At 33.7% G+C, this 27,847-nt stretch overlaps 3 protein-coding genes across 6 annotated transcripts; 2 read left to right on the forward strand and 1 right to left on the reverse strand.

Moving 5' to 3' along the window:
• Nucleotides 1-8,143: 8,143 nt before the first annotated feature.
• MAGE (necdin, MAGE family member) lies at nt 8,144-9,841 on the forward strand. Of its 2 annotated transcripts, none has more exons than XM_075290286.1 (6): nt 8,144-8,439; nt 8,717-8,912; nt 8,966-9,119; nt 9,193-9,265; nt 9,570-9,678; nt 9,746-9,841. In XM_075290286.1, exons 1-5 carry the CDS (start codon nt 8,260-8,262, stop codon nt 9,645-9,647), a joined length of 681 nt encoding a protein of 226 aa, XP_075146401.1. In that variant the 5' UTR covers nt 8,144-8,259; the 3' UTR covers nt 9,648-9,678; nt 9,746-9,841. The 2 variants fall into 2 exon arrangements, with proteins under 2 accessions (XP_075146401.1, XP_075146402.1); XM_075290287.1 differs by having other exon boundaries at nt 9,570-9,654.
• A 3,767-nt stretch (nt 9,842-13,608) lies between these two features.
• Nucleotides 13,609-16,088, forward strand: LOC142220880 (uncharacterized). Its single transcript, XM_075290284.1, has 4 exons — nt 13,609-13,764; nt 13,823-14,008; nt 14,645-15,794; nt 15,860-16,088. Exons 1-4 carry the CDS (start codon nt 13,693-13,695, stop codon nt 15,955-15,957), a joined length of 1,506 nt encoding a protein of 501 aa, XP_075146399.1. The 5' UTR covers nt 13,609-13,692; the 3' UTR covers nt 15,958-16,088.
• Nucleotides 16,089-17,981: 1,893 nt separating this feature from the next.
• Nucleotides 17,982-27,539, reverse strand: Kcmf1 (Potassium channel modulatory factor 1). 3 transcript variants are annotated; one of them, XM_075290282.1, is made up of 7 exons: nt 27,400-27,539; nt 22,578-22,976; nt 22,061-22,485; nt 21,591-21,845; nt 21,247-21,492; nt 20,948-21,171; nt 17,982-19,100 (listed from the first exon to the last, which is right to left on the reverse strand). In XM_075290282.1, exons 2-7 carry the CDS (start codon nt 22,591-22,593, stop codon nt 18,620-18,622), a joined length of 1,647 nt encoding a protein of 548 aa, XP_075146397.1. In that variant the 5' UTR covers nt 22,594-22,976; nt 27,400-27,539; the 3' UTR covers nt 17,982-18,619. The 3 variants fall into 3 exon arrangements, with proteins under 3 accessions (XP_075146397.1, XP_075146395.1, XP_075146396.1); XM_075290280.1 differs by having other exon boundaries at nt 21,585-21,845; XM_075290281.1 differs by lacking the exon at nt 27,400-27,539 and adding an exon at nt 26,855-26,873 and having other exon boundaries at nt 21,585-21,845.
• Nucleotides 27,540-27,847: the final 308 nt, after the last annotated feature.

The raw sequence follows: 27,847 nt of genomic DNA on the forward strand, positions 1-27,847 counted from the left end.
TTCAAAACAAAATGAGAGTGAATATAATAACCTGCTATCAGAAATAGTGGAAAACAATAACAAATTACAAGACGAACTTATGGAGAAGCTAACGGCATCAGCTAAAAGAGAAAGAGAAGACTCACATAAGCTAGAGAAAACATCGAAAACACCTCGTCTGAGTAAGCATACATCTCAAGATGACTTGATACAACAAATCAAATATATGTTTAAAGAGAGTGAAGAGAGACTTATCACACACATTAACAAAAGAATTGATGAAATAGACTCAAAGTGGATAAGTATACTTGAGAGCCAGAAAACACAATTTGATTACAAGATAAACGAATTGAGTGACCGTATGTCTGTGCTGGAAACAGATCGTAAACAAATAAAAGTAATAAGCGATGAACTAATTTCTTTGAGGTCACAGATACAAAAACAAGATAATTTATCTGTTGCATGTGATTTGCGTATAAATGGAATACCATTTATGAAGTCTGAGAATTTATGCAACATATTCGATGGTATATGTCAGGTCTTAAATACACCTACATCCCAATACAAAGCAATATATCGTATTCAGAATAGGAACAAAAGTATTTTGAATACTACGATTATAGTTAAAACATTGACGCCTTTTTTGAAAAACAATTTCTTGCGTATGCTGGCACAATTTAGGAAAAGTAATAAAACTCAGCTGTGTTTGCACCATATAGGATTCGATTCAGATCAGCCTATACATATTAAGGAAAATCTCACAACAACGAATTTTAAAATATTGCAAGCTGCTTCCAAATTAAGAAAAGATAAGAGAATTGCATCCACATATTCATATCGTGGACTCATATATATAAAAATAACAACGGATGGTGAGGCAATATTGATTGAAAGTCTCTCTCACCTAGAAAGTTTTTTTCGATCAACCAATTGAGAACAATATGCACATCATAAATCTATCTACTAAAATTTGTATTCAATATTACATTTATAACCGTTTAATATACCATATCGTCGCCATTTTGTACACACCATTTTCTACAGTTTATTATTGCACACAAATTAAATGCCCATTGTTTCTCACATGTCTTTGCTAAGTAACAGAAGAAGTTCCATTGACGGCACAACAAATGTTATTCGCATCCTTGCCAAACAGAAAAGTGGTCTCAATATTTGCCATATAAACGCGCAAAGTCTCTCAAATAAAATGGATGAATTTAGATATATATTTGAAAATTCTGGAGTTGACATTACATATGTCACTGAAACATGGCTCAACACATCTATTACAGATGGACTTATTAGAGCAAACGGATACAACATTTTCCGAAACGATAGATGTTCTTTAGGCGGAGGAGTGGCTATATATATAAAATCTAATATTCCATGTAAAGGTAGGTACTATGTTCGGTTTCCGAAGCGAAATCCCATACAAAACCAAAAATGCGAAAAACTACCGAAATATTTTTTCATTTGTGGTACTTTGTTTTTTTCGAGTTGAAAAACTGACATAAAGTGCATAGTCCCTAATTAGGTCGGCTTTAAATCCTTCCATATGTTGAGATTAGTTAGTTCCAAAACATGGCGCCATTTGTAATGTGAATTAAGAAATAATTGATTTATTCAAATGATTTGTGTTAAATTAGAATACAAAAGTGGTTCGCGTTGTTATTTAAAAATGCAATTAGATTGACGAAATAAAAATAACGGAGTGCTATATGTATATAACATATATAACAGCATCTGGTTCTGTAGCCGTTTCTGCCACAGTAGCATCTGCCCTCACATCCCTGACACCCACAATTGCAGCCACTACATCAGCTACAGTGAACAACTCCAACATAGCACCCTCAACACTGCCACGACCACAGTGGCTGTGACCGCAAATATTGTATTGCAACAACCAAATACAACGGCCGCCCAAGTAGTGAGTGGTCCCATTGGGGTGGCAGCAAATACTACTCCAACATTAGCCACTATTACTAATTCTTCAAATGCAATATCGACTGTTGCTGCCGTTAGTAATACAAATGCAATACTAATGCAATGGTGGTTTCACAATCATCATCGAATGTTGTTGTTCCCACCACTACAATGGCTTTAGCAGGAGCTACCGTGGGACTTAAGTCTGGTCCAGATATTACAATGACATTGAACCGTATAAATACGGCAGAGAATGAAGTTGATGTGGAGGAATGTTTACCAGGTGATGTTGTTAAATTGGATTTTGCTGGCGAAGAAGTGGCCGGGTGAAATTTTACCCCTAAGGAATGTCTTCTAGGAGTTTCCAATCGGCGACCGGTGCCCGTTGGAAACTCCGCCTATTACAACAGTACCATCATCGCTTCAGCCATCAGCAACAATAGCATTCCATCAGCGTCATATTGTAGAGATACAACCAGGCCACCATTTATCATCATCCCCTGCTAATTTAGAATTGACTAATGTTATGCTACATAATGTTTGCACAGAACACGAAGAAGTAGAAGAAGCTAGTTGTCATAATACTGCAGATGTAATCGATGAAGATTTCTTTTTTAAAATATGCTTAAAAACGATTTCGTCTTATCTCTGTAAACCCAGTGCTTCTACATTCAACACCCATTTTTTACAAAGAAATGAATTGTATTTTTTTTTTTATTATTTTACCGCTCCTCGTAATTGCTCCCTTTTCTATTTGTTAAGCGAGCTCGTTTTTTGTGTGTAAGAGGCGTAAATGAATGAGAACTGAACAAAAGAAATGTTAATGCAATTTTAATTTTTAATGGAAACAACATGAAAGCTAAATATGAGAAATGATAATTAAAAATTTTTAAATATAACAATATTAATGAAAGAAAGCTGATAATCCAGAAAAGAAAACATTGTGTTCTAGGGTCTTTAATTAGTGTATAAATGTACAAATTAATAAAAAATCATAATAAAATTATAATCGAACTTGTTTTATTTTTATATACCGGGGTATAAGTAATTGGGTGGTCTTATACGTTTTATACTTTTTAATATAAAATTAGTAAATTTTTCTGAACAAAGTTATATCCAAAATAAATGTTTATAGCAAATAATTAAATAATTTTTATTTAAATAGCAAAATAATTTTCTTGTATTCATCATTTGTCCAAAATGATTGCGATAGGCTGGAATGAAACGATTTAATTTCGTTGTGGCTTTTAAATTTCAGTTAGCGGCATTCTTGCATTTTATCAATTCAAAACACTGGTTGAATTTCATAACGTGACTGAAATAGTTATTGGAACTTATACATTGGGAGAGTATAACATCCTTCAGTAAACCAGCCAATTGCTTCTCAATGTATTAATTTCAGTCAACGAAGAGTCTGGTATAGAATACTAACATCCCTTTGTGACGAAATATAAGTCGGGAACAGTGACTTTGGCTTAGGGACTACCCTTGAACTTGAGTTATGGGCTTAAGTTGGTTGTTCCCCCCGATGTAACAACATTGGCAAATGAAATGGCGTTATTATCCTTTGTGGGAGCCGTGGTGGTGACCACTGGATTTGAAATTGCTAGTGAGGCGGCAACAGCATGGTATTGCAATGCGATTGTGTAGATATTGTGGACACCAACGAATTAAGTTTGTTGATGAATGAGTCCATTGCTGCGCATGATGTAAAAGTTAGCATAACACCGGAATTATATGTTTTTTTGATGTGCGTTACAAATTGACGGTATCCATTTGGAAAAGCTGAAGAAGACAATGTACCACATGTTGTAAAAGCTGTTGCAGAATGTGGTAAGACACCAGGAGTAGAGCGGCTGGAGCTTTATTCTTAACAATTATTAGTGTCCAGTGCTGTATGAGATTTTTTTGCAAAACAATCCAAAAACTGGTAGAAAAACACTTTTCAAAACAATTATCATGAATGCGTGTATGTAAACAATCAGCTGCTGCGTATGTATAAGTAAAAATAGTATGACATTTGGCGATGTTGTCAATTAAATTGAGGAGAAATAAACGCGGAATAGCTCCAAAATAGCCGTTTTCTTCGTTCGAAATGTATTGTCAACACTCTCATTTTTCAACGCGAAAGAATGGTTAAGTGAAGTTTTTTTCGTGCCAACAAACATAGTACCCACCTTAAGTTGATATTTAAATCAGATAATAACGAGAAGGTTGAATCAATATTCATTGAAGCCACAATAAACACACACAAATTACTTCTCGGCTGTGTATATCGTCCAAATAAATTAGTTCCATACGACTCTCTCCAAAGCACCTTATTGAATATATCTATGAGCTACGATGATATCATTATCGGTGGCGATTTCAATTCAAATATTCTTCATGAAGATTCACTTACGGACTCCTTCAACTCAATTGGATTTCAAATTGTAAACAAAACAACTCCCACACATTTTACTTCAAATTCAAATAGTCTATTGGATATTTTTCTCGTTACCAAAATAGAAAATGTGTTATTATATGATCAACTTAGTGTGCCATGCTTTTCAAAACACGATTTAATTTTCATGACATATAATGTTCAACCTCCGATCCCTGAGAATCCGACCAAATACTTTAATTTTAATAAGATAAATTATGAAATTCTTACTAGAGAGTTCATGAACGTTAATTGGCACCAAATTTTTGGTATGACATCTGTTGACGAAAAACTTGAATTTTTAAATATAAATCTGCAACGCATTCAGCAGTTTTCTGTCCCTCAACAAGTTACTCGTGGAAAACAAACTCAAAATTCCTGGTTTAATCCCACTATAAAGAAATTAATTAAGAAACGAGATAACGCTTATAAAAGATGGAAAGCGTTTAAACTACCAGGCATGTATGATGAATTTCGAGCTTTAAGAACTGAAGTGAACAAAACGATACAGAGGCATAAAACAGCTTTTTATGCCAATAAATTTCATTCAGCCACTAATTCGAAAAAGAAATGGGAGACCATCCGTGACATTGGAATTGGAACCAAAAAAATGGATTCGATTGTTGTTGGGGATCCTGAAGCATTCAATGAAAAATTTGTAAAAGTGCCCGAAAGTCATCCTGTTGAAGTTGCTACGGAACAAATTATAGTACATAATTTTACATCTGTGTCCACTTTTGAGTTTTCTTGCGTGGAACCATTCTATGTCGCAAGGAGTTGTCTATCTGTAAAGTCAAACGCAATGGGTTTTGATTTAATTCATCCAAAGTTTATAAAAACTATTCTACAATACATATGTCCGTATATTACGCATCTTTTTAATGCAATATTAACTACTAGTCGATTTCCTAACGCGTGGAAGCATGCTAAAGTCATTCCGATACCCAAGTCCAACTCAGAATACCGTCCAATTTCTATTCTACCTTTCCTTTCAAAGGTTTTTGAAAGGATTATTAAGCATCAGATAAATGGGTATCTGGATGCACACAATCTTATGTCAAGTAGACAATCTGGGTTCCGCTCCAAACACAATTGCATAACTGCACTGATTGATGTCACCGATGAAATACGATCAAATCTAGATGGCGGAAATATTTCCTGTATAGTACTATTAGACCATTCCAAGGCTTTTGATTGTGTGGACCATCGTATATTATGCAACAAACTGAAAAACCACTTTAATTTTTCAAACACTGCAACGGCTCTCATTTCAAGCTATCTTTGTGGTCGAAAGCAGTCTGTCGTAGTTGGGAATAACGTTTCTACACCTTTACCTGTTAACCAAGGTGTCCCACAAGGATCTATTCTGGGACCATTGTTATTTTGCTTATACATAAACGAATTACCAAATATACTTAAATACAGCAATATTCAGATTTATGCAGATGATGTCCAAATTTATTTGAGTTGCGCCAAGTCACAGCTGCAGCAAGGCATAATAAAACTGAACGCGGATTTAAACAGTATTTACAACTGGACCCTACGTAACAAACTCCACATAAACCCAACCAAATCAAAATTCATTCTTTTCTCTGGTCGTACACAGGAACTAGATTGTGAATATCCAGTAAGAATCGGAGGTCAATGCATTGAGCAAGTATTTAAAGCCAAAAATCTAGGTATTGTTCTAAACAATACTCTAACCTGGAAAGATCACATCGTTTCAGCGACTGGGAAAATTTTCGGCATGCTGAGAACACTATATAAAGTCCAATTTTACACTCCACAGAACATTAGAGTTTTACTGGCAAAATCTTATCTTTTACCAGTGCTTTTATATGGTTGCGAACTATTCTGCAAGTGCGATTCAAGAAGCAAATCACGTCTAGAGACTGCATTTAACGCCATAACAAGATATGTATATGGACTAAAAAGATTTGAAAGCTGCTCTCTTTTCTCAAAAAATTTATGCGGTGTTACATTTAACGATTTACTGAATATCAGAACTCTTTTACTTTTGCATAAACTGCTGTATAATCGAAAACCTGAAAATTTATACAATAAACTTACTATCGGAAGATCAAACAGAAGATTAACTATTATACCTATTCGACATCGTCTTTTGATATCTGAATGGCATTTTTTCTATAACGCAATACGTCTATGGAACTCCCTTCCACCAAACATACAATTTATCGGCAACGCAATATCATTCAAACGAGCTTTATACAATCATTTTTAATTTTTATTATTATTTTAATACTTTTTTATTTTTTTAATATTTTTTTTGTGGTTAACTAATATGCTGTTTCATCGTAACTGTTGTCATTATGTAACTTAATTAATTAATTTTATGTAACTATAGTCATAATTTAATAACCGAGACATTTAACAATATTTTAACTTTGTAAATCACATGCTGTAATTATAAGATTTAAAATCTTGTTGTATGTGAAACTACTCAATTAATAAATACTAAATACTAAATTCCATTTGGAAAGTCAAAAAATGTTCACCAATATACCTTTTACAATTTTAAGCGAAATAACTATGTTTTCAGCACTTCATTATCGTTTTTATTTAAATAAATTATAGGAAGCTAGTTGTGCTTGGTGTTTCACAAAATATAAAATAGCTCTTGCAACAATAGTGATGGCAAAATACTATCACAGTTGGCGATTGTTGCAGTGTCACTTACGAGTCTGTGGTAGCCATGAGGATGAAATGGAGCTTTGAAATGCTGGCAGGGTACTTGTCGTTTACGTGTTTAGGCCGGTACTATGTTCATTCTTGCGAAAAATTTTTATGGAAACCATTATTTCGCACATAGAAAGCGGCGTTTTTTTAGGTAGCTTGGAGCGCTATTTTACAGGGAGCGTAATTGGATTAAGTTGGTGGTGGTTGCTTGTTTTTACAAAATAACATTTTATTTTTCCTTGGGCAATTGATCTGCTATTCCTTTGATCCTTTGTATAGTTTCGGAACAAAAATATGGTCCGTGTTTGATTTATAAACCCGCACAAATAGTTTTTAATAAATAAATTATTTCTTAATTCACATTGCAAATGGCGCCGTGCTATAAACGTCAGTTTTTCAACACGAAAAAACAAAGTATCACAAATGGAAAAAATTTCGCAAAATTTTCGCATTTTTTGGTTTTGTATGGAGTTTCAACGCGAAAACCGAACAGAGTACCGGCCTTTAGGTTCGACACATTAAAATGCAAATAAAAAGAAATTAAGAGTTGGAAATATCTTGGAACAAACGAGAAAATATAATTTTTACCCCCATTTTCAGGAAGCCCCGTTAGTGCTACGTTAGCTAACGAACTTTTAAACCGTACTATGGACATGTCTCTCATCTTGCCTATATATTCCATATGCCAGTTGGGAACTTAACTACTAAAAATTTTTCAGTTAAAGTTAACCGGAGAGAATATATTTCGATTTTACTTTCTGTTAACTGGGAGTTAAAGTCTAACGGAGATACATGAAAATGGCCGTTAATTAATTGTTCAAAATTTAACATTGTTCAATTAAAAAATTAAGTTGTTTATTTAAAAAAAGGAAATAAAAAATTACAAACATGTATGGACCTAGCGCCGCCAATGCAAAATTTGGTATGAATTGGCTAAAAATTAAGATTTCTTGCCAAGTGTGAACGTAGTATTACACCGCCGATCGTTATGGCTGTGTTCGGATATTTCTTGTCCGTACGTAATATAGTACTTTCTTTTCTCTGTACAAAACTTGGTTGTACAAATTTAGTACTATTTCTTGCATCTGCGATGTCAATTTTGTTTGACCGGTCTTCATTCTTCTTCATTCTTCAATTCAAAGTAGTTAGTCTCAGTTTGCATTTGATTTTTATGATTCTAGATAAATATTAAATAGTGAATAAATGCATTAATTTTCTCCAAGATTGTTATTTTTACTATGGACGCATCGTTTGCTAGCGAAGAATTGGCGAATTACGCCAATTGCATTATTACATATATAATTAATGGAATTGCAACTAAATTACCTATAAAAGAAAGAGATATCTCCAATCTTTTAAACATTAAGGGAAAATTATTTAATGAAGCCTTCAACCAAGCAAAAACGGCATTACAAGAGGTAAAAATGAATGGAATGACAAAAGTAATTAAACAAATAAATGAAAAGGCTAGAGCATACTATACGGAAGGTATCCTTGATGTGGTTACAGATGCACTTTGTTCCCAAATCTTGGAGTTCCTATGGTATTCAAATGAAAGCGAATTGAATACCATAGCTTCATGTTTAACGTACACCAAGCTTCGTAGAAAGAGTTGCTTTTGCTATTGAGCTAAACAAAGAATCAAACATTGACTTTCTTCCTTTTTAATAAATAACTTGACATATTGTTCTTCAGACATACGGAATATTATTAGCTGATGTTCCTGATACTAAAAGCGGTAAGGCTGTTATATGCTACAGTGAAGATAACGGTAAATCAAGTCTTTTGTACGACGAGGAGCAACAAAAGCATCTTACTCTGCTATTTGTTGTACTGTCTTATCTATTCATGCGTGGGTCCGACGCTCCTCACAACAACAATACCACAGAAGGTATAAAAACAAATTATTATTTTATATAAATTATGATTTTCTAATTATTTTAGAGGATTTGATTAATTTTCTCAATGGTATACGCATACACTTTGATGCTCATCATGACTATTTTGGTAATATCAAAAAGCTAATAACTGAAACATTTGTTAAACAACTTTATTTAAAACGTGAAAAAGTTGTGTCTGATTTGGAATCGGAAATAAAGTAAGCAAAGATAATTAAATAGAACGAAGATTAATACAGTTATCACATATATGCCTTTTTCGTATCATTTCAGAATTTATTATTCTTGGGCTTTTAGAGCTCATGTGGAATTCGACAAGAAGCTCGTTTTGGAAGCAACAGCGAAGGTAGGATGTCTGCACACATATATTAAATACTTGTAGTTAGAAGCAAAGTAGATGTCTAACTGCTTTTGAATTTTGTTTGATAAAAAATCGAATGAACTGATCAGTGTAGGCATGCATACCACATCAAAGGACATATAAGAAGAAGTTGAAGTGGTCAGGAAATATGTGGGCAGCATTTAAGAATAAAATTTCCTATTCTTTAAACTCATAACAATTAACGACAATGAGTTTATAGTTAAACAGTCTCCCGACAGTAACCATTAGTATCTTGCTTATTTTTTGTTCTGTTTTCATTTTTCCTTAGATTCTTAAAAAACCACCAAGCTTTTTTGTTGCCAAATATGAAGAAGTTTATCAAGATGAAAACCAAATGGAGAACTAACGTATGGGTACGGGCAAATACAAACCCAATAGTAACATATTTAATTAATGTCATTAAAACCATTTTTTAATAAATATTTGTTTTTATTTTTGGTTTAGGTATTGATTTGGACCTGCAGACATTTATTTTATCCTATAGTCATTATTTTTAAATAAATTAAAGCTTTAGATTACAGTCACCTACATATAAGAGAATATTTTTTGTTTACTTAACCCTTACGAAAAAAAACTAATTAAAATTAACAACTCGAATCTGCTAAAACATAAAAAATGTACTGAAAAAGGGAAAGGAAGCACAGTTTGTTGAAATAGCAAACACTATCTGTTATTTTTTAAGCTCGATTATATTTAAATACCTAAGACAAATGGCTAAGAAGTCTAATTCAGCTTGAAATAACAAACATGAAATAATTGCTTGGAAAAATTATGATAGTTCCTTAAAACTTCAAGGTCATACAATAATTTTATCTTTTGAAGATAAAATTAAATGTCGATTTTTTTATTTGAACTCTCGATATTTTAAGTTTGAAAAACTTTACCTATATATAACGAAAACTCCCAAATCTCTGTTTCTTGTTCAATCATAGACTTTGTAACTTTGGTTTGTTTGTTGAATAGTTGAATGTCTTGTTATCAATAATTCGTGATACTGTGGGAAAATATGCCAAAATTATAGAAGCATTTATAATAAAAAAATCATGTAAAGGTGGGTATTAACACGTTACATGCCAAGACCACTTAAAATAAAAAAAAAATAATTCATTTATACATTTACACTTAAATTCGGTTAAAAAATATAAAAAAGGAACGTTGCCTAATTTTATTTATAAACAAAGTTCTGCGAGATTAAATGTTGCCAATTTTCTGTACTCAAGCGAGTACAATGACAGGGAAAGGTGCATTAGCGTAGCTAGACAATTTTCCTAGGGGGGGCTATAGCCCCCTAGCTAAAACTTTATAGACTGAACTTATAGGTTCAACTAATGTTTTATTTCATAAAATTTAATAAAAAATAGACATCAAAATAACTCGAGAATCAATTTATAATAAAGCAACTAAAAGTACCCTACGGGAAATTGGTGCAAATTGTGAAATAAAATTTAGTGAAATAAAATGATCAGAATAACCTTTTGTTCGATATATTTCAATTGTTTTTTCATTTCGGGTTCGATTAGGAGCCCAAATTGAAAGAGATTTCTAAGAGTTTGTCCGAGACTGGTTCCTGAGGACCTGTTTATGGGTTGCTCCTGCTAAATTGTTCCAGAATATGTCCTTTGGGGTGAGTCCAAGAGGCATCCTAAAATGTAAGTTTACTCCGTCAATGACAAACCCATGTAAAGGTGGACGGTCCCTTCCATACGTTTTGGTCAGAACTGGGACTGGTCCATACACACCAGGGACTAGTCCTGTACCAGTTCTGTGGTTGATCCATTTCCCGTAGGGTAGTTCCACACTTTTCCCAGCAAAAAATTGGGAGTTGTTCTAAAGGCACAACTTTAAAAGCACTTCCAAAAATGTCCTCACAAAGAAGTTAACTATTTTAACTACACAGAAAGTTTTTTTACTTCATTTTTTTATATTTTAATGCGTAATTTTTTGTTTTCTTTTTTCAAATAGTTTAAAAAAAGAGTAAAAGAGTAAGGCTAGGGTCACACTATGCAAATATTTGACCAAAATGAGTGTCAAACATTTTTCCAGAACCATTTTCCAAATATCTGGATACGGTTTTTGTAAAATGTTATATATCCAATATGAGCCCAAAATGTTTGCTGGTTTGGCTGTGGCGACGGATTCTTTTTCGATTTCTGTCAAATATTTGCCCAGTGTGACCATAGCATAAGTAAGAGTGTACCACTTCCAGACCCAAAAAGAACATTTTCATTTTGGCGACGCTTTTTTGCAGCATTATTAAGATATTAATTTATGAAAGAATAGTTCTAATATCAATTACTATTTTTATTCAACTAAATCATAAGTTCAACCACAGCTTTATTTCATAAATATCAGACTTCTACCACAACCCAAGTAATTCGATTGTGCATGAAAGTCTTTAGTGGAACTTTGTGCGTTGTACGAGTATATACTTGCTTAATTTTTATAAAAATGTAAAATCGTAAATAGGTTTTCAAATTCTGGGGGGGGCTAAAATTTTTCTGGGGGGGTCTAAGCCCCCTCCCCAGAGGCCTTCCTACGCTTATGGAAAGGTGAGTATTAAGATCGAGTTTAGCCGCTAAAGTGAAAACTAAATCGGTAAAAAAAAAGACAAAATTATACATATTTGTTGCAAAACGTAAAGAAAAGTAATCGTCAAAAATGATTTTAGCGGCTAAGGGTGAGTATTAAGTTCGAGTTTAGCCGCTAAAATCGCTAAAGTGAAAACTAAATCAGTAAGAAAAATGCATGAAATTATACGTATTTGTTGATAATTTTATTATAACTTGATTGGGAAAAGCCCAAAGCAAATTTTCACAAAGTTTGTATTCCTTAAAATGGATTATTAAAGGAAAGTAATCGTGAAAAAATTACGTTTTTAGCGGCTAAACTCGAACTTAATACCCACCTGAATGGGTTAAGTTCGAGTTTAGCCGCTAAAATCGCCACTTTTTACGATTATTTTTATTTAATAATCCATTTTGGAGATTATATAGCCCAATTTTCAATAACAACTCCCCTATTCTAAACAAAATCTCCGGTCAAAAACTTTAAATTAGAATTGATGATGGGATTCATCAAAATACCGAATGCTCATCTCATGGTCATGGTCACCGAATGCTCATCTCATGGTCACAGATCTGTACATATTTTCAAAATTCATTTATATATAAAATAAAGGTTTTACATTTAAACTATAATATCCCTTCCTGTTTTAATGTAGGTGCTTGTTTCTTAAAGGAGCAATAATGCGAACATGTGTCCCGCGTGGCGTAAAAAGCTGAAGAAATTTACTAGTTTTCTTCCTCCGTTATGGTGAAATATATCCAATTCGGACATAGGTGTTCTTTAAATATATTTATGACTTCTTTATGAATTTTGTTCAGGCTACTCTGGGCCACAGATATGTCTCGATCTTTTCCTGCGCCCTTTTTGGTAGCCACCTTCGACAAAGAAGCGTAGCACCTAATCTTACTAGTGGAGATAATCCAAAAGACTTGCGTTGAGGTGGAATGTGGGCTGCTAATACATCCAACAGGTATTTGAAGGCTGGATTATTTACCCTATAATATTGTATCACAATGGCATCGCGTAGCTTTCTTCTTTCTATCCTTTAGACCTTGTTACATTGATACGCCTCTCCTCAGCTACTACCATAAACACGGCACTAAACATTTTTGACGTTTTTCGCGTTTAACTCAACTTTTACATCAATAAAAAATTTATTAAAACAAAACAGTTGTAGTAAAACAACTGACTTCGAATACTCTGAATTATTTCTCCCATGTTATTCTCTTCCCCTACGGTTTAGAATATGAGGATTTTATTCCCGGGCAAAAGGAATTCCTAGGGAACACATTCCCTAGGAAATATTCAGAATAAACTTTATGGCAAGTTCCTTTAGTCTGTTCCCCATCAAGTTGTAATAAAATTGCAACAAAGGGGTATAATTTTATACTTTTTTCTGATTTTATTTTATAGGCCAAACTAAAAAACTAATATCCACCTACCTCAGGGTTTAAACATAATTTCCCTTCAAATCCTAAAGTTATAAAAATAGCAATAAAAATATATCACACCTAATTTTAATATCCGTTATTTTACACAACTTAATACCCGTTTATGCTAAACATTTATTTAGGCGTACAATTACACACTTTCTTATTTATTTTACTTTCAAGCGTTTCACTAATATACAACAACGACCTCTATTGTGTTTTGTCTCCAATGTAAATGCGACATCTTGTTATAGACACCTTTCGGAAATGATAATTTTAATAGTTGGCAATTCATGGAAAACACAACCCTGCATTTGTTTATAAAATTGATTTTGCTTTTGTTTACGAATTTTACTAAACAAGCGGGGTCAATTTTTTCTTTAAATTTTGATAATAATGGAATTGGATCATATTTTGGATATTAAAAATTTGCTATGTGACCAAGATGAACCTATTTTGACGGAATTGGTAAGTTTATTCATAGCGTAACTTGATATAATCGATACTAATAGTAATTCAACAATAGGTGAGGAATCATTATTTAAACTATCTGGAAAAACAACTTATGGAAAATTTTAAAAGTTGTTACAGCGGCACAGAAGAAAATGAAAGATATAAACGTTCTATAAAACATACCGCAGAAATTTTGGAAGACAAGGCTGTCGAGGCATCAAAGATGGCCCAAAGATATCAGAGGGCTATGGTAAAAATTGTAAGTAGTAGCTTTATATGCCGGAAATATCCATATTTGCAGGTATTTCTGTGAGTGCTACAATTTAAGACATCAAGTTCTTTTTATATTCGTATACCTCATTTCGGGCAAGTAATACACCAGAAAATTGTATTAAAATTTCCAGTAACATCGAAATTTTTTACAATTCTCCAATGTCACAATAGCATTATATCTGATGCCTATGTCCATTTAAACATATTTTGGCCTTTCACTGTAAAACATAGAAACTACCTTAGCGGGCAATTTCGTACCAGTTTAAATTCACGATAACACAAATAAAGGGATTCTCAATATATATTTTCCCCTTCTCGATAAAACAATTGATGACTGAACACGTCTGTTTTAAATCACATATGTACAAACTTAACCCCGTTTTCAAGAAGTTCCGTCAACTAACGAACTTTTAGATAGTACTATGGACTTAACTGCTGAAAATTTTTCATTTAAAATTAACCGGATAGAAGATACTTGCATTTTATTGTCTTTTAAATGGTAGTTAAAGCCTAACGGAGCCATATGGAAATGGTCGTTAATCATTTAGAACAAAATTGATGTCTAATGATTACGAGAAATAAAAACAATATTTTTGTATTGAAAGCTAATTTATATTCCTAGATTGCAACAGTCAGACGTTCAACTCAAGAAAATCGACTGATCACACCTTTGGAAAAGGCAATTGTTAATGCTGATCTAATACGAACTCACAATAAGGAAACACAAACAGAAGCCGGTCTTCTGGAACTCGAAATAAATAAAAGCAAAACTAATCCGTTGCAGGACAAAATAGAACTTCATCAGCCGGAAACAGAGCAACATGAATTGACATTGGATGAAAAAATTGAGTTATTTCATAAACGTTTTCAAAATGGTAGTATATATGGACCTGAATACGAAACAAATGAACAAAAGCCTATGCATACGAAGAGTCATGATAATCGTAACAAATATGCTCATAAGCAACATCGTCGGCATCATCATAGGCCCTATAAAGAAAAACGTCAAAGGAAATCAACCGAAATAGCTGGGCTTAGTCCTGCCAGCACTATTTTAACACCTGCAAAATTTCTAAGTGAGACCTCCTCGGCGAAGCCTAAGAGTATAGAGGTTGCAGAGACCACAATGGATAACTCAAATGATAGTGTTGCCTTGGAATTGGCTAAAATGTTTAGCGAGGAAAAAACCGAATTAGATGAAATATTTGGAATTGACCCCAATCAGGAACCGGATGATCCACAAATTTGTAAGATACTTAAAGAAATTGAAGAAGCTCAAATCAATAACGAACCACAATCTGTTAGCTATTCCAAAATTGTTGTCTCTAATGATAATACTGATAATCAAAACAATGTTCAAATCACACCAAACAATATACCAAAGTTATCACCTCCAATAAGTACATCTCTACAGAAATCATCTTGTAAAGATCTAAGTAAAAGTATTTGGCCGTGCGAATTATTTATGCAAAGACGCAAATTAAGTGAATCTTTGGCACGGCTTATTGAAGAAGATTTGCGATGGCATGATATAATGAAATGGAAATTCCAACAACTTTTTGGGGAAGACAGTGATGATGAATTTGCACCCTGTAGTCCCAGCATTGAAATGGACGAAATATTGATGGGTAGTTGCGTGCAGCGTATATCGCCTTGGATTGTCAAGCATTTAATGAAACCAATGAAACATGGACTTATTGGAAATCGTTTTATATTCAAGAAATTAGCTAAGCATATAGCGCGCTCCATAATAATGGAAAATCAATATCCCGGTATTTACAAAATAACCAAAATAACAAATCTTTTCAATTATTACGTTTTTAATTTATCTTTCTAGACGAGTCCATTATAAAGGAATGTGTGGAAAATTATTTTTGCCTTCATCGGGCAGTAATGCATTTGGATGATTTGCAAGATGTACCAAGTATATCTTAATGTTAATTATTTTGTTAAGCGAATGGTCTTCATGTGTATCGCGCTCAACAATGCTTGAAATTCTTTTTCAAAGCGAACTAAAAATTAAAATAAAATTGATTCTATTTTGTTAGAATAAAACTTTAAAAAAATTGTTTTATTTAGGTACACAAAAAAAATATTTATTGTCTTCAATCACGAAATTAATTGATCCAATTAATTTTTAATTGAAATGTCTTCAATCACAGAAATGGAGAAAATTGGCGTTTCAGAAAATAAGTTTCTTCATATAGCATTAACCATTAACAAAAAACATTATTTACTTCTTTCAAAACCTTTTAGTTTGCGACACAAATGAAAATTACTTGTTTACTTTTTCTTCCGCAAACCATATGAAAAATCTTGTTTCACGGGAAGTCCAGAACAACAAAAAATGCTGGGGGGACATCAAATTGAAGGGGGAAATCCAGAACATACCCAATTAAAAAAATAATTGATACTATTAATTTTTGTTTCAATTAACAAATTTTTATTTTTAATTGAATATTTTTTAAAACTCAATTAAGACTTTAATTGGAAAAATTTTCGTGAATTTTTTTCTGTGTTCAGTTGCAGCCCAGCCCGTTTTTTCAGGAGATCAATAAAGAATTCGACATTTAAATAATAAAAAAATCGTAAAAAAGTAGGGTAGTGTGAATTGATATTGAAATATAAGCCACAATTTATATTTTGCGTTCTATTGTTTTTTTTTTTGATTTTATTCTTTTTAAAAATTTTAAAAGGGTGACTGCATTAATCGACTTTTTTAAAAGTCGATTTTCGACTACTTTTTAAAAATTTGGAAAGTGTGTTTTCCCCCTTTTCAAAGAAATTTGAAAAAGTCGATTTTCGACATTTACGATTATTGAAACGTCGAGCTTTAACGTCGCGACTTTTTGTTGAATTTTAGGCATAAAAAAGAGCGTCTTCCTTTCAAATTCAAATATTTTGTTAACCCTTGTGCACTCCTTGGGTCAATTTGACACAACTTTTATTTTAAAACATAAGTTTTTTCCTTTACTTATTGAATATTTATCTGAAACTTGTATTTATCCATTACAGGGACGAAATGTATGTTTTTTAGAAGATAATAATAAAAATAAAATATTTCCATAATCCGCAATATTTAAAAACACGAATAACACGCACTTATTCAAGGAGTGCACAAGGGTTAAAGTTCTATTAGTCGGTTTTCACTAACATCAATTAATTTATTTTACTTGATTTTCAAATAATTCAAAAGGTGGTTTTGAAGATTAGAAAAAGTCGATTTTTGTTTTGACAAAATGTTGATTTTTGACTTTTGTATACCACTATGGACCTATAAATAAAATGGTGAAGAAGATTTCACAAATATCGGTACATTTTTATACCCTGCGGTTGTACTAGCTTGGCTATTCCTTTTGGAATACTTCTAGCCATATCATGATATTTCATATCATGATTTCCAAACACAGCATGTTGTAGAACGGCGGTTAATTATCCATGGGGTAGTAAAATAAGATTTCATTATGATTATTTTCGCCTAAAATTGCCTATATTCTGTTTATTAATATCCTGTGATACATCTAACACTCCTTTAATTGGATTCAGATACGATACAGAAATCCCCGTGAAATATTTTACCTTCTTCATGAAGAGTATAACTTCTATACTTACCGATCGAAGAACAAGCTGCAAAATATATAATTTGTCAAATTACAGGTACAAAAATTGGCAATTTGTTTTTTTTTTAGATCGCATGTATTTAGAATGGTGTGCTCGGTGTAATTTTTGTTGTGAGTAGGGGTTTAACGGACCTAAAAACAGTCTGTTTCGAAACGACTCCCGCGAATAGTGGGAGATATGAAAATATCCAAAAAATATTTTCATTGCAGACACATATTTATGTTCGAGCATTTCACCTATTCGGTAAAAACTTTGTGCTTTCATCAAACCCAATGGTGAATGAAAGCTTTGATAAGAAAAAAAAATACGTATATCAAAATAATAAAAAAAAGAAAATATTTGGAGTTATGATTACAATAAGATTTTTTCTTTTTGTGTTTTTATAATTATATAAATTTTTTAAATAGTTATAATATTATATTTATTTTAATAAACGAATATTATGTTGTTGTTGCTTTGCTTTGTTTTTGCAACTTCTGCTTACTGTGCAATGCTCTGACCACCATGCCTAATCATCGTCATCATCAAACATTAAAATCAAACACCGTCTTCATTATCAACTGGGATTTATTCGTCGTTTCAACGCGGTTCAATGTGTCAATTGAAACAATTTAACGTTATTGACAGAATAGACGGACAATGGATCACTTCTTCTGCTGATAGAGGATGACAGAAAGTGGGCTTCATGCGTGATTTTTTCCCTTCACAAAACATACCAGAGACATTTATGTGCTGACTTGAAAAAATAAAATAATAAGAGAAAGATAGATGTTTTAGTTTTGTGGCTGCAGATTGATTTTTATCATCATCATCCTCAGCTTTTTTGGGGAAAGAGGGGGTAGTTGATAACTCTATGATGATCTCGGCTGTTCATGTTGTGGTTTATGCTGCTATTATTACTTTTGTTGAATTTATTATAATAACAATGCTGCTTTTTTTGCTGTAGTGATTTGGCGGGTCTATGGAGATGATAACACTACCTAGAATCGGGTATTTGATTTGTGTTTGATGCCGACGATGATGCCGGGCGACCACGTCGCTCAATGCCTCTATCTGTTGGAGCTCCAGCAGCTGCCGGTTTTATACCGGTCGGATTACCAGATGATTTCTTTTTACTCGAATAAGCTAAATCGTCAACAACGAAATCTTCAGGCGAGGTCTGTTGTTGTTGGTGGACCTGTTGACGTCGTCCTGTAACACTTGAATTTATAGTTTGTGCAGACGCATCTGCTGCATTATTATTCATCATAGTTTCCCTCGTATTATCGCCATACGATGACGATTCACTGTCATTGGCTGTGTTTGTATTGTTGGATGCTGCTGATGCTGCCTTTTCATTATTTACATTATCACTGTTTGTAGTTTCTTGCGATTCCCCGCGTTTGTCATGCTCTGGATCTAGGTCCAATGAAGTACAGGCTAAAGTTGACAGCAGCAATGCCTGTACAAACTGTGATCTGCAATAAACGATTTTTGTGTTAACATATATGCGATATTTATTTATTTATTTTATTTTATTTTCATTATGTAATTTGAAGCCACATAGCGGCCAATTTATGTAAATTACATAAAAGTAAATTATTTCACGTATGTGCACAAGACGCAAAGCTATATAGTTTGACAAAACGGAACCCTGGAAGGAGTGGAACGATCCTTTGCAATATGTTTGTTTTGAAAAATATTCTGATACGAACAATTTGAAAATGCTATTATAACTAATGTTCGACAGCTATAACCGGTTGGTGACAATCAAGCCCATTCTGTGCGAGAGTTCTATTTTTTTTGGTGCATAAGATAACTTTTATGGTTGTATGGTTTTAGAGGAGTACGGGTTAACATAAGCTAATTGTTGGGGGGTTTGAATCAAAGACATTGGTTCAAATATAAGAAATATAAATAGGTATACGACTTTATTTATTATTTATTGGTATTGCATTTGCTCTCGCAACAATAACTAAGTCGAGAACTTTCCGTTTGTGATATGTCACAAATTGGGTTAAAGGACAACTATGAACGGTCCAACTTCTGCCGTCAATAAAAGTCGCAAAAACAAAGGTTTAGATCTAACAATGACCTTGTAGAATTTTAAAAGGCTTCGACATACAACAAAATCCTTGAAGAAACAACCTAGAAAGCTTTTAACAGATGGAGATATAGATTGCCTACGGTGAATGCGGTACACAAATCGCGTTATCATATGATGAATGAGCTTCACTCTATTAGGATTTTGCAAAAAACTCCATGCCAAACAAAACAAGGGACATTAGAAGAGTATGTGCCAGCATACTTCTCACATTTAAAGGTAAATACAAATTCGTTGGATAAATATGATGGCGAAAAGAAAGATCACTATCGATAAAAACTCCCAAGCATATGTGGTAATCAACAAATCGGATACCATCATTTCCGAGAAAAATGTCCGGCGGCGATGGAGCATTTTGTTCGAAACCAAAGGCCTGCACAAGCCTATTCGAAGTAATCAATGTTCTAGTGAAGGCAATACACACCACGAATACTTCGATTAATAAATAGAACAGAAACACTGTAAAGCGATTACAGTGTCAAGCATTGCAGAGCCATCACATTCAAAACGAATCGTTGTGCAGTTCTTTTCAATATTTTGGTTTTGTTGTAATCGTCACGATACGAGTAAAACATAACATTTTTAGTGAAGATAGAATAGACGAAACTTCATATGCGACACGAAGTAACTATCAACAGAAAAACAAACACAATCGTCGATCGGTTGGCGATTGGCAGAAGTCAGTGAATGCAGACTGTGAGCGGGTCTGTGCTTTCTATTATATGTGCCAAAAACAAACAACATAGGAGAGTGTGTGTGTAGCATACTCTTATAGTTGAGAAATTCATATACCCAGCAATGGAAATTATAAAACGAATGGAATTGGAATTCCGATTACATTCAAATACTTCAGATTATTGTTTGGTGCTTGCTTTATTGGGTTCTATTTGTTCTATTTCACAATTTGCAAAGTTTATATTTTACTCGTTTGAGAAATGGACAATGAAGTTACTACTCGAATTGTATGGCGTGCGCTTGAAGTAATTGCTTGTGTATTCGTTGCAGAGGTTTGATCGAAACATTATTGCCTTCGCTTTTGCCGTATTAACAGTCAAAGAGTTGGCAGAAGACCAACACAAAAATCTGTCCAAACATGAATTAATGTCATCCTCAAAAATTTCTCTAGCATAGAATCTATAAAGTAATGTGCCACATACTAACAACTGCAACACTTTGCATTGGCTCTAAAAAATATTAAGAGCACCAAATATTTTCACTTACCGATCAGCACGTTCTCTGCCAATTTCAGCCCATTCGGCATCACTCAGTGTTGGTTGCATGAATTTTGTGAGCAAGAATTGCGATTGTGCACCATCAGGTCCAGGTCCAGTACCTCCACTTCCCGATACTCCAGCTGATCCAGCATTTGCTCCACTGCCAGAACCACCCATTGACATGCCCAGCATGCTGTTGCCATTACTACCACTGATTCCACTGCCACCAGGCTGTAGAAAGGAGGAATATTGTGGTGACAAACCGAAATCGTTGAAAGTCAAATAATTGCTAGAATTCAACGTTACTTCTCTAGTGTTCAATGCATTTGCAGCCAGACTTGATTGTTGCGATGACCACTCATTAGTACGACAAGATCCACTGCCAGCGCCGCTTCCATTAGCATTTGAGCCAGAACCGCTTCCGCTTATAAGACCCCCGGACCCAGAACCGCCAGCACCGCTAATGACTTCGGCCATGGTAGCATTCGAATTCGATGATGAGACCAATGGATGAGCACGTCTAGGCAAACGTTCCAACTGTTGACGGGTGGCCTATATGAAAAAAAGTTTGAAAAATGAAAAAAGAAAACGCAGTTTAGTATTCCAAAATATTCGTTTAGTATTTAGTGGAGATTAATAATTGCCGTCACTTGTTGGCGTTCCAGTTGTATTTGCATTTGCAGTTGCTGCAATTGAGATGTAGGTGGTCCGCCTCGCCTAACACCAGATAATTGTGATAACAGTTCAGCAATCGGATCAACCGATTCCCGTCCAGAGGGCGATAATGCTGAAAGACCACTCGATGAGCTAAAGTGCATATTAGAACGACGGGCACGGGGGCCACCAAGTGTACGTCCTGGTATGCGACGTACTCCTCCTCCATGTCGAATAGCTGAAGGTTCATCGTGCAAAGGAGTTAAGGTAGAAAACCGAATATATATTGATAATTACATCACATATTAGAAAATGGGATATATTTAAAATTATTCATTAAAAACGCGTTATGGCATTTGTAAAATAAAAAATCTAGCTCAAGTAAAATCCCATTTTATAAAAATGTGTTATTTAAATATATGTATATAAAGAAAAATAAAAGAACAATTTGTTTTGAAAAGGATATCAAAAATGAAATCAATTCCCTTGGTCCGGTACGATGTTCCAGCGATAGATGACCAGCAAAGTCATCTGTGACTAGATTTGGTTCGCCACCTGGCAAGCCGGCACACACCGGACATACAACTTCTGAACTGGTTTCCGTATGTTCGGACGATACGTGTTCCAATAATGTGGCATCACTGAAACCCATTTTTTTACAATACGGACAGGTAAAACTTTGCGGTTGCTCAGAGTTGAGCATTTCTCCGCCAAAGAACAATTCAATATCCGAACGCGTTAGAATGCATTGCATAGGATGATCAACCATGTGTCGTGTAGATGTGACACCCTCTTCATAACAATCAGCGCATAAATCATAGTCATAGCAAATTAAACATTTGTAACGCCGACCATTAAAATTCGATTTAAGACATGAATCGCAGCTGACACCTACAAGCAAAAAAAATCAAAATAAATTTATAGCATTTGTCTTCACTAGAACGCAAGGATTAAATAGTATATCAATACCAAGAATATCTTACCTTCATGACGACTCATTATATAGTTATGAAAACTTTTATAGTTTTCAATAGAGAATGCTTTTCATCCACCTTCTCCTTTTTTTCTGTTTTGCTTTTATGGTTTCGTTCAGTTGTTGGCTGCTTAGCCCTTTTAAAAGGTTACAATATTTTAAATTTAAACGAAAAAGAGAAAAGGCTTGGCCTTTCAAGCACCAAAAACTTATTCGGCTAGTAGATAGGAAAATTTTGGGATATCCGTAAATCTGGTTAAATAGTTTTTATAGATGTCGTTGGGTGTTTATCATTCACTATTATTGTTCTTAGCAAATGGTATATTTTTCTTTTCTTTCGAACAATGAAATTCCGCGTAGACAAAATTTAAATAAGATAAATGTAATCAAGTTTCAGCAACAAATTAAGCTAAAAATAAAGAAAATACAAATAGTTTACATTTTTTTGTTTTTTACTTTCGCTACAGATAAAGGATCCAAGTTAGCCGTTTTTCTGAGAAATGCTATATTTTCTTTAAATTATACATTTATTCTTCCCTTAATTCTTGCTGGAGCATGTAAATTATATGAAAACGATCAATTACAATTAGAAATACTAAAATTGAGGAAGATCTCAAGTAAAGTTCTTTTTATAGTAACAGAATAGTTCCTTCTGCTTTTCCTCCCTTTATTGAAACCTGTATATCGTACGAAAATCCATTCGTTGCAATTTTTTTCTTTCTATTTTTTAAAATTAGTTTCGTATGAGAATTGATTATCAAAAAAGTCTTTTCAAATATTTTGCTGTAGAATCAATTCAAACTTTATAAAATGTTTTTACTTTTTTTCTCCCACATATTGTATACGTTCGCTTCCTACTCGACATCAGAATACGAAGTTTATGTTACGTTAGTTACAGTGGCAGCTCGTTATTTTCTTCTCCCTCCCTTAAACTATTCAGTTCATTGTGGTGCCACAGGCGATGAACTTCTCTCTTGTCAATGAGTGCTACACGATTCTATGATTAGCTCATTAACAAGGGACCTCCCTTTTATAGCCGAGTCCGAACGGCGTTTCACACTTCTGTGAGACCACTCGAAGAAGCTCTCTAAATGTCAACAGCATCACCGCGTCTTACTTTTGGATTTCGGTCGAAATCAAGGTGGCTTTTTGAAGTATGTATTTCGACGTTTTTCATATAAACCCAATTAAAAATGGCATATTAAAAAATTGGCAATGCCAAATGAAAACTTAACCAATTTTTTAAAGGTACATCACGGGAGCCACCGTGGTGCAATGGTTAGCATGCCCGCCTTGCATACACAAGGTCGTGGGTTCGATTCCTGCTACGACCGAACACCAAAAAGTTTTTTAGCGGTGGATTATCCCACCTCAGTAATGCTGGTGACATTTCTGAGGGTTTCAAAGCTTCTCTAAGTGGTTTCACTGGAATGTGGAACGCCGTTCGGGCTCGGCTATAAAAAGGTCCCTTGTCATTGAGCTTAACATGGAATCGGGCATCACTCACTGATAAGAGAGAAGTTCACCACTGTGGTATCACAATGGACTGAATAGTCTAAGTGAGCCTGATACATCGAGCTGCCACATAACCTAACCTAAACAAAGGTACATACATCACCACAAATGTGTGTAATATAAAACCAGTAGAAACATGCAATTAATCAGGGGGTAACATGAAGATTGTGAAATCGGATGATAAATATATATTTATGATGAATCGACATGAGATATTATTCACGTTTTATACATAGTATAGAGGATTGTTTTGTGACAAAATATGAATAAGATCTATTTATGAAAGGCAATGTGTGTAAATAACACAACTCTGTTTTATTTGTTTATAATCCAATTCAATGCAGATATTTTAAGAGGATAGTTGGAAAGTATCTTGCACCAAATCTTCAAATGGTCGTTTTTAAAAAAGTGAAATATCCGGAATGGGCCTGAATTTATAAATAAAAAACTTGAATAAAATTGAAATATCACAATTTTTATGCAAGTCGGGTGATATCAGAATATATTTTATGGAGCCATAAAATCATGACAAATTCAAATTCGTCTTTAATTCGTGCTACTAACTCATACGATTTGCAATTTCTTTGAACAGACACAAATCTTAGGTTAATATTACATAGACACAAAGATCCTGATCCCAGTGCGGACGATAACAGAATGAATCAAATACCTCAGCAATAATAACACGCAGCCAAATACCGTAAAAATACTCAATGGTAGTCGAATGACCATGAAGCAGACAGTACGAACTATTTTTGGAATATAAAAGAAGGATCAACGACTATACGGAATGATCCGCATCTTTTGGGTTACTGGACATGTCGGACTAAGGGAAAAAATGCATTCATGGGATTTAGATCCCGCCATTTGGAAGAAAAGGGGATCCCGAACCTGGCTTAGGCGTATGTCAGTCCACATGAGACAACCAAATGTGTCCTTTTTTTATGGCTAATATCCCAAATTCACTGTAGTCTTTTTGCGCAATATGAAGATCAAATTTTATTATTTAGTAGACAATTTACTACAGGGCGGTGGGTTAGCATGTTCGCCTAGCATACATAGGGTCGTGGGTTCAACCCCAGTTTTGACCGAACACCAAAAAATTTTCAGCGGTGGATTGATTATACCCACTCAGTAATGATTGTGACATTTCCGAGTGTTTCAAAGCTTCTGTGAAACGACGTTCGAACTATCGGCTATAAAAAGTATGTGCCAGCCTTGTCATTGAGTTAAACATAGAATCGGGCAGCACTCAGTGATATCACAATGGTCTGAATAGTCCAAGTGAACTTGAAATATCGGGCTGCCACTATGCCTAACATAACCTACTACAGGACAGTGAAGGTTAGAAAATCGGAACAGTTTAATACCACAACTCTCTTCGGCATTCTAATTATTAAATGAATAAATAATGTCTTAGGGATAAGGAATTCAATCAAACAAATTGTGGCATGTAATGATGTATCCTTTTCAAGCCCATACTTCAAAATCGTTCTATAAGAAAACTTTTATTTGATGTAAGTAGTCTACGGGAAATGCCTATGGACTCGTTTTATTTATGTGTGTTCTCTTTAAGCAAATTAAAAAAGGAAAGGGTACCGCAATAGCATGGAAATAAATTATAAAATAAGAACATGTTTATGAAATAGTTTACCACAAGACAAAAATATCCCGATTTAACTTATTAGAATAGCTTGCGAGAACCAAAAGCACGCGGTGATGCAAAACGTCTTATGGAGAATTTTGATAGATCTAAAACATCCAAATGTTCTACACCTCGTTGTCCAAAAATTTTAGGCGACAATATCTATTATGAGCCTATATAATTTAAAATTTTGTTTGTGAAAGAGAAATGGAATTTACCTTTCTGCAAAAAAAAAAAAAATATATTGTATATATGAGTTCGCAAATTCACAGCGACAGACAGCAGACAGGCCGACCAACCGAAATCTGGGATAAATGGGGGGTAACGAAAACAACAAAAAAAAAAAGCACAAAGATATTGGAAAATTTGTATTGGCTCCTCGTTGCCTTTGTGTTGTTGTTTTTCGAAATAATTTTCCTTCTCCTTCAGGAAAATAAAAAGTGCAGCGCACTTTCAATGTAAATGAACAATTGAATCAGAAACAAACACTTTTGTCGAACGGCGAACAATAAAAAATTTACGATATTTTTAACTTGTCTTTTCTTGTGCAAAAAACCAATGTATGATATGTAGTTGTCTTCTCGTTTTTGTTGGTTTTTCGTTTCTTCTTTATATTTTTCGCGAGTGACGTTTGTAAGAGTTCGTCAGATTGTATTGAAGAGACATAAAAGACCTTTCGCGTCTTAATTGTTGCAAAATGCAAACACACATATAAAATACCTCAATAAACAATTTATTACACTACTATATATTACATACAACAACAGCTCTATTATTTATTAATGCTTCTAGAGATAAATCAAATTGGACACAGTACCACTACTTAATTTAACAACTCTGTCAATTTCCTTTTTAGTACTATTACTTCTTTTTTCAACTAAACCTCGTTTTACTACTCTCAAATGAAATGAGCAGAGGGCCATCGCGAATGGACTCTCTGCTTAACTGTTTTTCTCGTTAAGGAGGATAACATTAGAAAAAGCAAAAAACGGGAAAATGCACTTTGCTTGTCATTTCGACTTTTCAATTTACAATATTCTTCTTTGGGATTATTTTGGTATAATTAAAATACACAACACCCCTGCCGTAAGTGAGGAGGATATATATGTAATACATTTTTCGCACACCATTTATCCTCTTGCTGATTGCCGCCTTCGCCCAATATACAAGTATCTCCATCACTGAACAACAAGGCGCAATTTTGCACGAATTTTATAGAGAATACCATACATATTAGATTTGCAAAGAACACACAAATGCGCTTCAATAAATGCAAGGGGCTCAATAATCGTGCATGTACGAACTTGAATTGGTTGGTTGGGTCACCCATCGTTTATGTCCCGCGAAGGTAAAAATGTTATACTTTTTCTTGTTTGATATTACATATCACACACACATGCAATTATTAAATAATCAAAACTATGCACTTTTTTCGACATTTTCTTACGATTTACAATTATTTTTACTTTTTGTTGTTCCAAAAATTTGTTCAAAGAAAATCTTGATATGTGTAAATACAATTATATGTATTTTTGCATTAATATACGTCTTCTTCTTGATTTCTTTCTTCAGATTGCAATGACAAATGAAATTTTCTTCATTATTTTTCTTTTCTTTCACACTTGGGTCTTTTTCTCTTGAAGAAAAATTTAATATTTTCGCTTGCACATACTTATATAGGTTTGATTTTATATTCCAAATAATGATGATCTGTAGTTATTTAACTTTCAAAATTGTAAATTAACAAAAATTTGAGTAGAAATAAAACTTTTCTTTTATTCTGTAATATCGAGACAAATCGTATTACCTTCCTTCGTCGTACTTATTGATCACGGTTGTTTAAAAAAGCACGCATACGTTTGATTAAAATGGTAGCAGCTAATCGCTGAGTTATTAGTTTGTATACGGTTTGTTCAGGTACATATGCAGATACATTTTACAGATTCTTCTATTGAATAGACGGAAGGAATTATATTTCTATATAATAAAATATGTATTATAATTCATTCATCATTCATAATTGTCACTAAGACAATTAAATATTCTCTAAATTTTATATAAATATACAACTGCGTGCAAGAAGTAAGTTGAAGTTCATATTTTCAATTTAAAATGGGGGA

Source organism: Haematobia irritans, chromosome 1, assembly GCF_050003625.1.
Source record: "Haematobia irritans isolate KBUSLIRL chromosome 1, ASM5000362v1, whole genome shotgun sequence".
NCBI lineage: Eukaryota > Metazoa > Arthropoda > Insecta > Diptera > Muscidae > Haematobia > Haematobia irritans.